Source organism: Rattus rattus, chromosome 16 (genome assembly GCF_011064425.1).
Source record: "Rattus rattus isolate New Zealand chromosome 16, Rrattus_CSIRO_v1, whole genome shotgun sequence".
Taxonomy (NCBI): Eukaryota; Metazoa; Chordata; class Mammalia; order Rodentia; family Muridae; genus Rattus; species Rattus rattus.
In genome coordinates this window covers 7,849,250-7,866,626 of record NC_046169.1, presented here as the reverse complement: position 1 = coordinate 7,866,626, position 17,377 = coordinate 7,849,250, and the positions used below count along the sequence as shown (strand labels likewise).

Below are 17,377 nucleotides of genomic sequence, written 5' to 3'. Positions count from 1 at the left end.
CATGGTGAGAGGGTATTTCATGCTATTGAATTTTTATTGTTTTTCACAGATGCCACACAGAATGTTAGCTCAAAGGTCAATATAGGCTGTAGATGAACTTTACAAATTGCCCAGGGGAAGAGGATACCAAAGTCCAGATGAGGCAGATGTAATCCATCTATTGGCTGTATCCCTGTTGCCACCCATCTTTTCAGCATATAAGTACTGCAAGTTGGCCTCAGTGCAGCAGTGTGGGCTGAAGGGAAGACCTGCAGAGGGTCACAACTGGAAGGAGAAGGTAAAGGAGTAATTTTCTGACAGACAAGCAGGGATGGATCTGGTTTCAGCTCTGTCACTGGAAACCTGGGTCCTCCTGGCAATCATCTCGGTGCTTCTGTACAGGTGAGTGATTTGAAAGTTGCTCCCTGAAACCAGGTCTCTGGGTGTGAAGTAATACTAAGATTTTTATTCTGTTATTATTGGGAAAATCAAAATGATATCAGAATGGGGCTAGAGAGATGATAGCTTCTTTGCTCAGGACACTGGCTGCTCTTTCAGAGGACCCAGATTTGAACCCAAACATCCACATGCAGCTCCCAATCATCTGTAACTACACCTTCAGGTGATCTTCTTGATACCTTCTACAGGTGTAGCTGAAATGTATTTAAAGGCATCATTTTTTAACCTGGCTAACTCCTAAATACTAGATTGAGACAGAGAACTAGTAAGTTTATTAGCAAGGTTTAAGGACTATAACAGGGCAGGTTCTAAGCTCTTAAAAACTATCAAACTGTCTACACCTCAGGCATAGTCCCCTTTTTTCTTGCAATGCAACTCTATCCCTGACTTGCTCTGTTATGTGTGTGTCCACATCTTGAGCTCCATTGATGACTCCTTGTAATGCCTGACCTCATTTTGAACTTGTTCATTCTCCACTTTTCTCATTGCCCTTCACGTCCTGGACCCTAAACTGCCTTGTGACCAACAACTTCTCTGTGCAGTCGTTTACTGTCAATTTTTAATCATCCAATGTGAGATAACTTTGGAGCATCCTTTCCTGCATGTTGATGCAGGAAATTCTTCAATGGTCATGACATTACCCAGGTCTGGACTATATTGATGTCTCAGGGCACAGATACCAGCATCTGAATACACAAAGCACAAGACCCTCCTCCAACAGATAGCAGAAGTTGAAATTAACTTTTGTAAAGCATTTTCAAAATTTCAGGTTTTTATTTACAGTGATTAGGGGCAGCACTTTTTACAGTTTGTGCGTGTGTGTGTGTGTGTGTGTGTGTGTGTGTGTGTGTGTCTCGCAGGACAACTTTTCAGAGTCAGTTCTCTCCTATCTTGTGGGTCCCAAAGACCCATTTCAGATTAACATTATTAACCAGTGCCTTTGCCTGTGGGGTCATCTCGAAGGTCAAAAATGAAATGATGAATTAATTAATTTTTGCATTTTATTGTTTTAGCAGTATCGGAGATCAAGCTATAGCATGTACATGCTAGGGAGACATTATACTTCTAAGCTATAGCCTCAGTATTACTAACTCTTATTAATGTTCATAGTGCCATTATGCAGATCCACTGGGCATCTTATCCCCACTCTTCTTCAAGTCCCTCTTTTGAGATTTACTGTAAAAGTGTAGGGTTTTCTATGCCACCCTTGGTTTGTATAACAACACAGAGAACTTGGTATTTTTTAAAGCTTCAGGCACTAAGCTCGACAGATTCTGAGCTATTCTAACTTGACTATGCTGGCTTTGCCTACTTTCCAACCATGTGGCCTGTCACCTGCCATTATAGTGTCTCTATGGCACTTCCTTCTTCATGGTATTCCCAGGGCCCACCTGAGACCCTCTCCCTTTCTCTAGGCACAAATGTCCTGCCTTTTTCTCTCCTGCTTAGCTATAGTTTGTTCTACCCTTGATTTGACCAATCACAAGGTGGTGGGGAAAAATGTTTAACAAAATACTGACTCGGAGGTGCTTCTTAATAACAACAATCCCTAAGTCTGAACCAGAGCTCTGTCACTAGATTAGTGGGTACAGAAATCAGCAATTGAATACACACTGTGCAAATCCTTCCCCAGTAGTTTACTGATAAGACTTAGACTGGGTTTGACTTACTTTAGGTTTTGGTTATTCCTAGATCCATGAGAACTTAGTAGACATGGGTAGCAGCAATGGGCTGACATGCACACTGGCCTCTTACCATTCCTAAAGTTCTCTGGGAACTGGAGGGGCAACAGAGCTGTTGGTTTTTTTCAGTATTTGATGATAGTCTAGCTTGTCTCCTATCTTCTCTCTCTCTCTCTCTCTCTCTCTCTCTCTCTCTGTGTGTGTGTGTGTGTGTGTGTGTGTGTGTGTGTGTGTGTGTGTGTCTGCGGGTGTGTCTGATCACAGGTCTTTCTTTTTCCATTTATAGATGTGGGACCCGTACACATGGAATTTTTAAGAAACAGGGAATTCCTGGGCCCAAACCTCTGCCTTTTTTAGGGACTCTGCTGAATTACTCCAAGGTGAGTGTTGACTGAGTTTTCCACATCTCTTCTGATTATGGCCAATAATGTTCCTTATGAGGAAACTCTGAGATGTCAGGACCCCAAACATTGTGTCCTCTTGATTCTTGAAAATGTTTTTGAGTCTCTTGGGGCTCTATTGGCAACTTAAAACTTAATACTATGTTTGAGTGTATCTAGGCATCTGCATGTGTGTGAGTGCCTGTATGTGTCTGCAGGGGCATATACGTGTGTATGTGGGGGTATGTACAGGTCAGAGGTTGACAGTGGGTGTTTTTCTGTTTGCTCTGCACTTTGTCCTTTGAGGCAGGGTCTCTTACTTTGACCTGGCTTTCTCTGTCGTGACTAGTTTAGCTAGTCAACATTCTCTAATCTCTGAGTCATTTGATCTGTTTGTCTTACCTCAAAACAGACATTTACACAAATTTTGGGGAGTCAAATTCTGGTTCTCACAGGGTGCTTTTTTCATTGAATCATCTCCATAGGTCTTGCCCACATTTATTTATTTTTGGGTGAGAGTGTGTATATGCTACCACAGGCATGTGTATATCAGAGGACAGTTTGTTGGAATGAGTCTGCTGTTGTGGAAATCTTAGACCTAGGGATGGAGCTCAGGTTATCAGTCTTGTTGGCAATTGCCTTTTCATTCAGAGCCATGTCAACAGCCTTAGTGTCAGTTTATTAAAATTTGCCTTAAAATTACCTAGATCTCCCTCTCATTCAATCTGAATAGTGAGGATTTGATGCTCTAATCTTGTGAACAGTATAGGAAGAGTTTGTTTCTTGCTCAGTGCAGACTCCAGAATGTCACAGCTGTAGTTATTTGAAGAAAATCTTGAAGGGATTTCCAACTTCTCGGATACCAATCTGTATTTATTAGATTAAAATTATCTTTGCATGTGTTTTTATGAGTGATCCTTTTTTTCTTTTCACTGAATTTCTGAAACATCAACTTATCATGTGCTTCCCACTCCACATCTTTGGAAAGCTTTTCATATACTTGAATTCTCTGTTCAATCTTTGAAACAATGACATTTTTCTATAGTGTTAGACTTTATTTGCACTATTATGGCACCTTTGAATTCATCAGAACTAGAGCATTTACTTTCTCTCTGCCTTTGGGTATGGGGTTCTTGGTTAGTGACTGCTTAATATAAAAAGATTTTATGTGTACAAGGTTGTGTGTGTGTGTGTGTGTGTGTGTGTGTGTGTGTATGTGTGTGCAGTTTTTATGGAGCACAGAAGAGGGTGATGTAATCCCTATAGCTAGAGTTAGAGATGGATGTGAGGTGTGGGACATGGGTTCTGGGAATGGAACTTGGATCCTTTGTAAGTTTAGCCAATGCTCTTAACAGCTGAACCTTACACATGCTAGGCAAACTGCTCTACTGTAGATGCTGATATGTACCTACAGGTGCCTCTCTTTCTTTAAGTGCAACAATCTTATGAATGAGTCTGAGTAGTGAGTAAGATTATCTGAGACAGGATGATGGCTATCTCAGACAGAGCCTTACCTACATAGTGTTTTTCCTTTCTTCTTTTACTTTTAAAGGTTTGTTAAAAGGAAAACCACTAAGGAAAGGATTATTTAACAAAACTATTAGAAAATTGAGTAATGACAATGTAATGGGCCATGTAGGTTCTGTGTCTAGGTGGGCCTTTCGTGATATCCTGCTTTGATACCTGTCCCTGGTTACTCATTCAGACAGACATTCCCACAATCACACCCAGAGGATGAGTGACAAAGTTTGTGCTGCTCTCTCCTCAGGATTTTCTTCCTTCAGGATCTGTGCTTACCTTGCATATTATTTAAAATCAATTGTTTATTATAGGTGTTAATAATAATAATAATAATATTATTATTATTATTGCCATTATTATGTGTGTTATGTATGTTATATGTATGTACATGTTTGTGTCTGTGAGTTGGCATGCAGAGGCCACAGAAAGGTGTAAAATGTCTTAATCTCTCATTCTGTCTTTTCTCACTGACTGATACTGCTCTTGAGAGGTCAAAATTTTTTAATAAGTGTGTGTGTTTGTGTGTGTGTGTGTGTGTGCGCGCGTGTGTGTGTGTGAGTGTGTGTGTGCATGTGTGTGTCAGAGACAATAAATCTGACTTCAAGAGATCTTAGGGTTTTGGTGCTCTGGCTACAGAATGGTCAGTACATACAGGACAGTAATGGATTTCATGATATTTCTCTTTCCAGGGCTCATGGAAATTCGACATGGAGTGCTATAAAAAATATAGAAAAATATGGGGGTGAGTATTCTGGAAAGTTCCGCTGAGTTGACTCTCTTTAGGATGAGGTACTCCATTTGCATAAGGACAATGTATTGAAGCCATGCACCTCTGTGTGTAAAGATGATACTGCATGTCATTAAGTGCCAGGGTTCAAAGGTCTAATTGACATGGTACACTACGGCTTTTGATAGGTTTCATGTTCCATAGACTTGAGTTCTTTCTTTCTTCCATTATTAATTTTTTCACTTCACAACCTGGTCACTACCCTTCCCTCCCCTCATGCCCTTCACACAGTCTCCCCATCCTCCATTGTCTGATTATGCACTACCCCTGGGTATTTGCCCATGCCTCCATTTTTATCCAGTATCCCCTTCTGATTTGTTTTCTGCTCTCTATGAAGCCACAATTACTCTTATACCTAAACCACACAAAGACCCAACAAAGAAAGAGAACTTCAGACCAATTTCCCTTATGAATATCGACGCAAAAATACTCAATAAAATTCTGGCAAACCGAATCCAAGAGCACATCAAAACAATCATCCAACATGATAAAGTAGGCTTCATCCCAGCCATGCAGGGATGGTTTAATATACGGAAAACCATCAACGTGATCCATTATATAAACAAACTGAAAGAACAAAACCACATGATCATTTCATTAGATGCTGAGAAAGCATTTGACAAAATTCAACACCCCTTCATGATAAATGTCCTGGAAAGAATAGGAATTCAAGGCCCATACCTAAACATAGTAAAAGCCAAATACAGCAAACCACTTGCTAACATTAAACTAAATAGAGAGAAACTTGAAGCAATCCCACTAAAATCAAGAACTAAACAAGGCTGCCCACTCTCTCCAAACTTATTCAATATTGTTCTTGAAGTTCTAGCCAGAGCAATCAGACAACAAAAGGAAATCAAGGGGATACAGATTGGTAAAGAAGAAGTCAAAATATCACTATTTGCAGATGATATGATAGTATATTTAAGTGATCCCAAAAGTTCCTCCAGAGAACTACTAAAGCTGATAAACAACTTCAGCAAAGTGGTTGGGTATAAAATTAACTCAAATAAATCAGTAGCCTTCCTCTACACAAAAGAGAAACAAGCCGAGAAAGAAATTAGGGAAACGACACCCTTCATAATAGTCCCAAATAATATAAAATACCTCGGTGTGACTTTAACCATGTAAGTAAAAGATCTGTACAATAAGGACTTCAAGCCTCTGAAGAAAGAAATTGAAGAAGACCTCAGAAGATGGAAAGATCTCCCATTCTCATGGATTGGCTGGATTAATATAGTAAAAATGGCCATTTTACCAAAAGCGATCTACAGATTCAATGCAATCCCCATCAAAATACCAATCCAATTCTTCAAAGAGTTAGACAGAACAATTTGCAAATTCATCTGGAATAACAAAAAACCCAGGATAGCTAAAACTATCCTCAACAATAAAAGGACTTCAGGGGGAATCACTATCCCTGAACTCAAGCAATATTACAGAGCAATAGTGATAAAAACTGCATGGTAGTGGTACAGAGACAGACAGATAGACCAATGGAACAGAATTGAACCCACACACCTATGGGCACCTGATTTTTGACAAAGGAGCCAAAACCATTCAATGGAAAAAAGATAGCATTTTCAGCAAATGGTGCTGGTTCAACTGGAGGTCAGCATGTAGAAGAATGCAAATCGATCCATGCATATCACCCTGTACGAAGTTTAAGTCCACGTGGACCAAGGACTTCCACATCAAACCAGATACTCTCAAACTAATAGAAGAAAAACTAGGGCAGCATCTCGAACACATGGGCACTGGAAAAAAATTTCCTGAACAAAACACCAGTGGCTTACGCTCTAAGATCAAGAATCGACAAATGGGATCTCATAAAACTGCAAAGCTTCTGTAAGGCAAAGGACACTGTGGTTAGGACAAAAACGGCAACCAACAGATTGGGAAAAGATCTTTACCAATCCTACAACAGATAGAGGGCTTATATCCAAAATATACAAAGAAATCAAGAAGTTAGACCGCAGGGAGACAAATAACCCTATTAAAAAATGGGGTTCAGAACTAAACAAAGAATTGACAGCTGAAGAATGCCAAATGGCTGAGAAACACCTAAAGATATGTTCAACATCTTTAGTCATAAGGGAAATGCAAATCAAAACAACCCTGAGATTTCACCTCACACCAGTGAGAATGGCCAAGATCAAAAACTCAGGTGACAGCAAATGCTGGCGAGGATGCGGAGAAAGAGGAACACTCCTCCATTGTTGGTGGGGTTGCAGACTGGTACAACCATTCTGGAAATCAGTCTGGAGGTTCCTCAGAAAACTGGACATTGAACTACCTGAGGATCCAGCTATACCTCTCTTGGGCATATACCCACAAGGTGCCCCAACACATAAAAAAGACACGTGCTCCACATTGTTCATAGCAGCCTTATTTGTAATAGCCAGAAGCTGGAAAGAACCCAGATGCCCTTCAACAGAGGAATAGATACAGAAAATGTGGTACACCTACACAATGGAATATTACTCAGCTAACAAAAACAATGCCTTTATGAAGTTCATAGGCAAATGGATAGAAGTGGAAAATATCATCCTGAGTGAGGTAACCCAATCACAGAAAAACACACATGGTATGCACTCACTGATAAGTGGCTATTAGTCCAAATGCTTGAATTACCCTAGATGCATAGAACACATGAAACTCAAGACGGATGATCAAAATGTGAATGCTTCACTCCTTCTTTAAAAGGGGGAACAAGAATACCGTTGGCAGGGAATAATAGAGAGGCAAAGACTAAAACAGAGGCAGAAGGAACACCCATTCAGAGCCTGCCCCACATGTGGCCCATACATATACAGCCACCCAATTAGACAAGATAGATGAAGCAAAGAAGTGCAGGCCGACAGGAGCCGGATGTACATCTCTCCTGAGAGACACAGCCAGAATACAGCAAATACTGAGACGAATGCCAGCAGCAAACCACTGAACTGAGAATAGGACCCCCGTTGAAGGAATCAGAGAAAGAACTGGAAGAGCTTGAAGGGGCTCGAGACCCCTTATGAACAACAATGCCAAGCAACTAGAGCTTCCAGGAACTAAGCCACTACCTAAAGACTATACATGGACTGACCCTGGACTCTGACCTCATAGGTAGCAATGAATATCCTAGTAAGATCACCAGTGTAAGGGGAAGCCCTTGGTCCTGCTAAGACTGAACCCCCAATGAACGTGATTATTGGGGGGAGGGTGGCAATGGGGGGAGGGTGGGGAGGGGAACACCCATAGAGAAGGGGAGGGGGAAGGATTAGGGGGTTGTTTGCCCAGAAGCTGGGAAAGGGAATAACATTCGAAATGTAAATAAGAAATACACAAGTTAATAAAAAAAATAAAAAAAGTATAAAAAATATCTTCCAACCCTTGAAATATTTCAAATATGCAAAATCATAGATAATGGTATAAGCTATTTCCATATATTCACATCTATACTTTTTAAATCTAAAATGAAATACTATTTATTCCTATAATAATTGTAATTTCAGTATTTTAAGATTTGAAAACAGAAATCAATTTTTTTTGGTTTTATATTTTTTTATTAGATGTATTTCTTTACTTACATTTCAAATGTTATTCCCCTTCCTGGTTTCCTGTACATAAGACACCATTCCCTCCCTTCCCCCTCCCCCATAAGAGTATAACACCTATAAAGCCCCCTTATTGCCTCCCTATCTTCCCCTGCACTGGGGGGTCCAACCTTGGCAGGACCAACTGCTTCCCCTTCCCTAGGTGCCCCAACATGGCTATTCTCTGCTACATATGCAGTTGGAGCCCTGGGTCAGTCCATGTATAGTCTTTCGGTAGTGATTTAGTCCCTGGAAGCTCTGGTTGGTTGGCACTGTTGCTTTTATGGGGTTTCAAGCTCCTTCAACTCTTTCAATACTTCCTCTGATTCCCTCCAAGGGGGTCCTATTCTCAGTTTGGTGGTCTGCTGCTAGCATTGACCTCTATATTGGACATGCTCTGGATGTGTCTCTCAGGAGAGATATGTATTCGGTCCCTTTCAGCATGCATTTTCTAGCTTCATCAATCTTATCTAGTTTTGGTGGCTGTACATATATGGGCCACATGTGGATCAGGTTCTGAATGGCCATTCCTTGAGTTGCTGCTCTAAACTTTGCTTCAATATCATCTATGGTTATTTTATCCCCTTTTAAAAAGGAGTGTGAGCATCCTCATTTTATTCATCCTTCTTGAGCTTCCTGTAGTCTGTGGATTGCATCTTGGGTAGTTTGAGCTTTTTGGCTAATATCCACTTATTAATGAGTGCATACCAAGTGTCCTTTTCTGAGATTTTGTAACCTCACTCAGGATGATATTTTCTAGTTCATTCCATTTACCAATGAATTTCATGAAGTCATTGTTTTGGATAGCTGAGTAGTATCCACTGTGTAGATACTACATTATTTGAGTCCATTCATCTTTTGAAGGGCATCTGAGTTCTTTCCAGCTTATGGCTATTATAAATAAGGCTGCTATGAACATAGTGGACCATGTGTCTTTGTTGTATGTTGGAGCATCCTTTGCGTATATACCCAAGAGAGGTATTGCTGGGTCCTCAGGTAGTGAAATGTCCAATTTTCTGAGGAACCTCCAGATTGATTTCCAGAGCGTTTGTACTAGTTTACAATCCCAACAATGGAGGAATGTTGCTCTTTTTCCATGTCCTTGCCAGCATCTGCTCTCTCCTGAGTTTTTTATCTTAGCCTTTCTGACTGGTGTGAGGTGGAATCTCAGGGGTGTATGATTTGCATTTTTCTGATGACTAAGGATGTTGAACATTTCTTTAGGTACTTTTTGGTCATTCGATAATCCTCAGCTGAGAATGTTTGTTTAGATCTGTACCCCATTTCTTAATAGGGTTATTTGGCTCTCTGGAGTCTAACTTCTTGAGTTCTTTGTATATTTTGCACATTAGCCCTCTATCAGATGTAGGATTGGTAAAGATCTTTTCCCAATCTGTTGGTTACCATTTTGTCCTAAAGACAGTGTCTTTTGCTTTGCAAAAGCTTTGCAGTTTTATGATGTCCCATTTGTTGATTCTTGATCTTAGAGCATGAACCACTGGTGTCTTGTTCAGGAAATTTTCACCAGTGCCCATGTGTTCGAGAATCTGCCCCACTTTTTCTTCTATTAGTTTGAGTGTATGTGGTTTGATGTGGAGGTCCTTGATCCACTTGGACCTAAGATTTGTACATGGTGATAAGAATGGATCGATTTGCATTCTTCTACATGCTGACCTCCAGTTGAACCTGCACCATTTGTTGAATGTGCTATCTTTCTTCTATTGGATGGATTTAGCTCTTTTGTAAAAGATCAAGTGACTATCAGTGTGCAGGTTCATTTCTGGGTCTTCAATTCTGTTCCACTGATCTATCTGCCTGTCTCTGTACCAATACCATACAATTTTTATGATTATTGCTCTGTAATACTGCGTGAAGTCTGGGATGCTGATTCCCCTGGAATTTCTTTTATTGTTGAGTATAGTTTCCACTCTCCTGGGCTTTTTGTTATTCCAGATGAATTTGCATATCACTCTTTCTATCTCTATAATGAATTGAGTAGGAATTTTGATGAGAATTGCATTGAATATGTAGATTGCTTTTTGCAATATGGCCATTTTTACTATAATAATCCTGCCAAACCATGAGCATGGGAGATCTTTACATCTGAGATCTTCCTCAATTTCTTTCTTCAGAGACTTGAAGTTCTTGTCATACAGTTCTTTCACTTGTTTGGTTAAAGTCAAACCAAGATAGTTTATATTATTTGGGACTATGGTGAAAGGTGTCATTTCCTTAATTTCTTTCTCAGCCTGTTTATCCTTTGAGTAGAGGAAGGCTAATGATTTCTTTAAGTTTATTTTATACCCGATGCTTCGCTGAAGTTGTTTACCAGGTTTAATAGATCTCTGGTGGAACTTTTGGTGTAACTTAATTACACTATCCTATCATCTGCAAATAGTTATATTTTGATTTTATCCCTTCCAATTTGTATCCCTTTGACCTGCTTTCACTGTCTGATTGCTCTGGCTAATACTTCGAGTACTATCTTGAATAAGTAGGGAGAGAGTGGGCAACCTTGTCTCATCCCTGATTTTAGTGGGATTGTTTCAAGTTTCTTTCCATTATACTGTTGTTAGCTACTGGTTTGGAGTATATTCCTTTTATTTTGTTCAGATATGTGCCTTGAATTCCTGGTCTTTTCAGGACTTTTATAATGAAGGGGTGTTGAATTTTGTCAAAAGTTTTCTCAGCATCTAGTGAGATGATTATGTGGTTCTTATGTTTGAGTTTGTTTTTGTAGTGGATTACATTGATGGATTTTCATATATTAAACCATCCCTGCATCCCTTGGATGAGGCCTACTTGATCATCATGAATAATCGTTTTGATGTATTCTTGGATTCAGTTTGCAAGAAATATATTGAGTGTTTTTGCATTGATATTCATAAGGGAAATTGGTCTGAAGTTCTCTTTCTTTGTTGGGTCTTTGTGTGGTTTCGGTATAAGAGTAATTGTGGCTTCATAGAAGGACTTGGGTAGTCCTCCATCTTTTTCTCTTTTGTGGAATATTTTGGACAGTATTGGTATGAGGTCTTCTATGGAGGTCTGATAGAATTCTGCACTGAACCCATCTGGACCTGGGCTCACTTTGGTTGGGAGACTTTTAATAACTGCTTCTATTTCTTTAGGAGTTATGGGGTTGTTTAGATGGTTTCATCTTTCCTGATTTAACTTTCGTACCTGGTATCTGTCTAGAAAATTGTTCATTTCCTTCAGATTTTCCAGTTTATTTGAATATAGGCTTTTGTAGTAGGATCTGATGATTTTTTTCTTCAGATTCTGTTATATCACCCTTTTATTTCTGAATTTTTTAATTTGGATACAATCTTTGTGACCTCTGGTTAGTCTGGTTAAGGGTTTATCTATCTTGTTGATTTTCTCAAAGAACCAGCTCCTAGTTTTGTTGATTCTTTGTACAGTCCTTATATTTCTATTGTTTGATTTCAGCACTAGTTTGATTACTTCCTGCCTTCTACTCCTCTTGGGTTCATTTTTTTTTGTTCTAGAACTTTCATGTGTGCTGTCAAGCTGCTGATATATGCTCTCTCCTGTTTCTTTTTGCAGGCACTCAGAGATATGTGTTTTGCTCTCAGTAGTGCTTTAATTGTGTCCCCTAAATTTGGGAAGGTTGTATCATCATTTTCATTAAATTCTACGAAGTCTTTAATTTCTTTCTTTATTGCTTCCTTGACCAAGTTGTCATTGAGTAGAGCATTGTACAACTTCCATGTATATGTGGTCTTTCTGTCATTCTTATTGGTATTGATGACAAGTCTTAGGGTGTGGTGATCTGATAGAATGCATGGGATTATTGCTATCTTCCTGTATCTGTTGAGGCCTGTTTTGTGACCAATTACATGGTCAATTATGGAGAAGGTTCCATGAGGTGCTGAGAAGAAGGTATGTCCCTTTTTTTAGGACAAAATGTTCCATAAATATACGTTAAAGCCATTTGGTTCATGACTTATGTTAGTTTCTCTATGTCTCTGTTTAATTTCGGTTTGCATTATCTGTCCATTGATGAGAGTGGTATGTTGAAATCTGCTACTATCATTTTGTGAGGTCCAATGTGTGCTTTGAGCTTTAGTGAGGGTTCTTTTATGTATGTAGGTGCCCTTATATTTGGAGCATAAATATTTAGGATTGAGAGTTCATCTTGGTGGATTTTTCCTTTGATGAATATGAAGTGTCCTTCTTTATCTTTTTTAATGACTTTCAGGTGAAAGTCAATTTTATTTGATATTAGAATGGCAACCCCAGCTTGTTTCTTTGGGCCATTTGCTTGGAGAGTTTTTTTCAAGCCATTCACTCTGAGGTAGTGTCTGTCTTTGTCTCTGAGATGTGGTTCCTGCATGCAGCAAAATGCTGGGTCCTCTTTACATATCCATTCTATTAGTCTTTTTCTTTTTTGTTGGAATTGAGTCCGTTGATGTTGAGAGATATTAAGGCATAGTGATTGTCACTTACTGTTATTTTTGTTGTGAGAGGTGGAATTATGTTTATTTGTCTTCTTTTTGGTTTCATTGCAAGGAAATTATATTCTTGCTTTCTGTATGGTGTAGTTTTTCTCCTTGTGTTGGAGTTTTCCATCTATTTTCCATTGTAGGGCTGCTTTTGTAGAAAGAAATTGCTTAAATTTGGTTTTGTCGTGGAATATCTTGGTTTCTCCATCTATGTTAATTGAGAATTTTGCTGGATACAGTAATTTGAACTGGCATTTGTGTTCTCTTAGGGTCTGTTTGACATCTGTCCGGGATCTTTTGGCTTTCATAGACTCTGGTGAGAGGTCTGGTGTAATTATTATATGTTAGCCTTTATATGTCACTTGACCTTTTTCCCTTACTGCTTTTAATATTTTTTCTTCGTTTTGTGCATTTGGTTTTTTAACTATTATTTGACACCAGAAATTTCTGTTCTGGTCCAATCTACTTGGAGTTCTGCAGACTTCTGGTATGTTTATAGGCATCTCTTTCTTTAGGTTAGGAAAGTTTTCTTCCATAATTTTGTTGAATATATTTACTGGCCCTTTCAGTTGGGAGTCTTCACTTTCTTTTATTTCTATTTTTCTTAGGTTTGAACTTCTTATTTGGTCCTGAATTTTTGTATGTTTTGGACTGGGAGTTTTTTGCATTTTACATTATCTTTTACAGTTGCGTCATTGTTTTCTATGGTATCTTCTGACTCGAGATTCTCTCTTCTATGTCTTGTATTCTGTTGCTGATGCTTGTATCTAAGGCTCTTTGTCTCTTCCTTGGTTTTTTTTTTTTTTTTTTTTTGGTTCTTTTTTTCGAGCTGGGGACTGAACCCAGGACCTTGTGCTTCCTAGGCAAGCGCTCTACCACTGAGCTAAATCCCCAACCCTCCTTGGTTTTCTATGTCCATGGTTGTCTCACTTTGTGCTTTCTTTATTGTTTCTATTTCCATTTTCAATTCCTTCACCTGTTTGGTTGTGTTTTCCTGTAACTCTTTCTGGGATTTTTGTGTTTCCTCTAAGTGCTTCTACTTATTTACTTGTGTTTCCTGCATTTCTCTAAGGCAGCTCTTTATGTCTTTCTTAAAGTCCTCCATCATTATCAAAAAATGTGATTTTCAATCTAAATCTTGCTTTTCTGGTGTGTTTGGATATCCAGTGCTTTCTTTGGTGGGAGAACTGGGCTCTGATGATGCCAAATAATCTTAGTTTCTGTTGCTTAGGTTCCTGCGCTTGCCTCTAGCCATTGGATTGTCTCTGGTGTTTGCTTGTCTTGCTGTTCTGAGAGTGACTTGACCCTGCTGTAGGCCTCAGTCAGCACTCCTGTAGAACTGTTTTCCTGTTTTCTTTCAGCCTTTCCTGAGAACAGGTGCTCTGATTTCAGGTGTGTCAAATGCTCCTGGAGACAGTCTTCCCGGTCTATGCCCATGCAGGAATCAAAGGGTCCTGCCCTTGAGTGCTCGTGTAGGTCCTTGCACCCTGTGGGTACAGTCGGTCCAATCCAATTCCGTCTTGTGTCTGGACTGTTGACAGAGAGTATTGTCCTCTGACTTCTCAGGAGTATCCTCATTTCTGAGTTTCCAGCTCTCTCCCCCATGGGATTTGGTTTCAGTGAGCTGTTTGACCTGCCTCAGATCAGTCCTGGGCACAGACCAGAACTGTGGGTACCATTGGCTGTCTGTTCCTATATCCCTGTGTTCAGAGTCACTGTGCAGTTTCCCCTTGGACCAGGGATGTGGGCCTAGGTGTGCAGAGGTGGCAGTTTGTCCTGTGGCCTCAGGATGTCTGCACTCCTGGATTGTCTGCTCTCTTCCCCACCTTCACATCTATACTTATCAGTAGCTCTCTCTTTTTTTTTTTTTTTCCGGAGCTGGGGACCGAACTCAGGGCCTTGCGCATACATCTATACTTATCAAATTGCCACTCATTGTGGTAAGTTTCAGAGATATATTGTCTTTCACTGACTCATTGTGTCTTGAATGACATTGCATATCACTTTTTAAAGACTCCATTGTTTCTGTGACCAGAATTCCTGTGACCATGTATTGTATAAGCAGAGTGAGGATCCTGTAGCATTAGCATGAAAGTCTTGGTGTGGCTCTCACTTCAATACCTGGTTCATCAGCTGTCTTCCCCACACAGGTTGTTTGAATGGCATACGCCTGTGTTTGCCATCACAGACAGAGAAATGATTAAGAACGTGCTAGTGAAGGAATTCTTTTCGGTCTTCACAAACAGGCGGGTAAGTCATGTTGTTTTTTTCACTCATTGATTTATTTATTCACTTTGCATACTGATTGCAGCTCCCCTCTCCTCCCTCCTTACCTCTCAGTCCCTTCCTTACTGATTCCTTTCCCCACTGTCACTTCACCTTCTCTTCAGAGTATGGGAAGACCCACTTGTGAACCATCTTGCCATGGGACATCCAGTAGCCTCTAAACTAAGGGCATCCTCTCCCACTGAGACCCAAGGAGGCATTCCATAAAGGGGAACCATATCCAATGTCTGGCTGCCACTTAAGAGACTGCCACAGCTGCAACTGTAGGTGGGCCCACATGAAGAGCAAGCTGCACTTCTGCTACAAATGTGTAAGGAGCTTAAATTCAGCTCCACTAATTATTTTGGGTGATGGTTCAGTATCTGTGAGCCTCCATGGTCCCAGATTTGGACTCTGCGTGTCTTCTTGTAGTATGATTGAACCTCCTGAATTATTCAATCCTACCTCCAACTCTTCCACATGATCCACATGTTCTGCCTGATGTTTGCCTGAGGGGTCTCTGTGCATTTTCCTATCTGTTGCTGAATGAAGCCTCTGAGAACTTGGTCATGCTAGTTCTGAAAACATAGAAGAGTATCAATTATAGTGTCTCTCACTGTACGGGTCTCAACTTTGACCAGTCATTAGTTGGTCATTCATGCATCATTATCCCTGCACATATTTCAGCAAGACAGGCTTGGGGATATGGTTCTGTGTGTGGATTGATGTGCCCCCTTCCTCCTCTGGAAGTCCTGCCTAGCTACAAGAGGTGGCCACTTCAGTGTTCAAATCCACAACTTGAAACTTGGAGTCTCAGTTTGGTTCCCCCATAGACTTCTCAGAACCTCCATCATCCCAGGTATCTGTCCAGTTCCAGAGATGCTCCCCAAATGATCCCTGTTCTGTCTTCTGCCTGTATCTAACCCCCTAAACTGATCCACATCCCTGTTTCCCTCTCCACTCCCTGTCCCATCCAGTTCCCTCACTGTATCCACCTGCCAGATCGATTTTGTTTTGTGTTCTGTGAGATTCATGCTTCTTCCATTGGACACTGCTCATTACTTAGTTTCTTTTGATCTGTGGATAGTAGCATGGTTATCCTTTATTTTATGGGTAATATTCACTCAAATGAGTACATCCCATGGAAGTCTTTTGGGGCCTGGTTTACTTCAATGAGAATGATATTTTCTAGTTACTTTTCCCCCCACTGTGGCTTGTTTGCTTGCTGCTCTAGCTAAAGCAGAGCCTTCAAGATTCAAGGAGAATCCTTGCCTCAAAAATAACATAGAGATTTATCAAAAAAGATGCCTGACCTATGGTCTCCACATGAGCACAGGTGGGCATGTGCACTAGCATTCATGTATATACTCATGCTCAGAGAGATACACATACAATCAGAGATACACAAACAGAGAGGGAGAGAGAGAGACACACACAGAGACACAGAGAGATACAGAGTGAGACAGAGCTGCAGAGGGACACACAGAGAGAAAGAGAGATACCCATAAAGAGAGACACAGAGATATACACACAGAGGGACAGACACATAAATAGAGGCAGATACATACATAGAGATAGACAAACACACAGAAACAAATACACACTCAGACGTACACATACAGATGCAGATAAATACAGACACATACAGAAACACACAGATACATACACACAGGCAGTCACATGCAGACACACACATAGACACATGTATTGAGACAGATATAATCCAGAAAGGTAGAGAGACAGACAGGCATACACACAGACACTCACACAGACAGACACACAGACACAAACACACACACACACACACACACACACACCAGTAAATTTAAATATGCCTTGACTATCGTAATGGCTGAGTATTTCTAATCTTTTCGGCAGCTAGCAAACACCCCCTTCTTGTATTTTGGAGTTTACATTTTTAAAAATCTATATTTTATCTCTGGTTTTGCAGACCCAATTGGGGGGCATGGCCACAAGAGCCATTTACATAAATTCTTAAATGGCTGGTCTGTTCTATGTTCCTCTTATGGTGATTCTGTTTCTTGCTTCTCTCTCTCCCAAGCTTCTGAATCATAAAAGTCCCACTTCTTCCTATCCTTCCCAGCCATTGGCTGCTGGCACCTTTATTTGCCAATTGGAGCCAAATCCATGGTCCCTAAGTGTCTTATATGCAGACACTCCTGTAAGCAGTTTGGGGATGAAAATTAACATTATAACACAAGCAACATTAGGCCAAACCCATGTAATAGTGAAATAATCCTTA

The 17,377-nt window shown here is 40.2% G+C and overlaps 1 protein-coding gene across 1 annotated transcript in view; it reads left to right on the top strand.

Moving 5' to 3' along the window:
- Nucleotides 1–310: 310 nt before the first annotated feature.
- Nucleotides 311–17,377, top strand: part of LOC116885386 (cytochrome P450 3A2-like) — a 45,732-nt gene continuing 28,665 nt past the window's right edge. Inside the window, exons 1-4 of the mRNA XM_032886666.1 lie at nt 311–381; nt 2,407–2,500; nt 4,711–4,763; nt 15,000–15,099. Of these exons, the coding sequence (XP_032742557.1) occupies nt 311–381; nt 2,407–2,500; nt 4,711–4,763; nt 15,000–15,099 (318 nt within the window). The remainder of the gene's footprint in view (nt 382–2,406; nt 2,501–4,710; nt 4,764–14,999; nt 15,100–17,377) is intronic.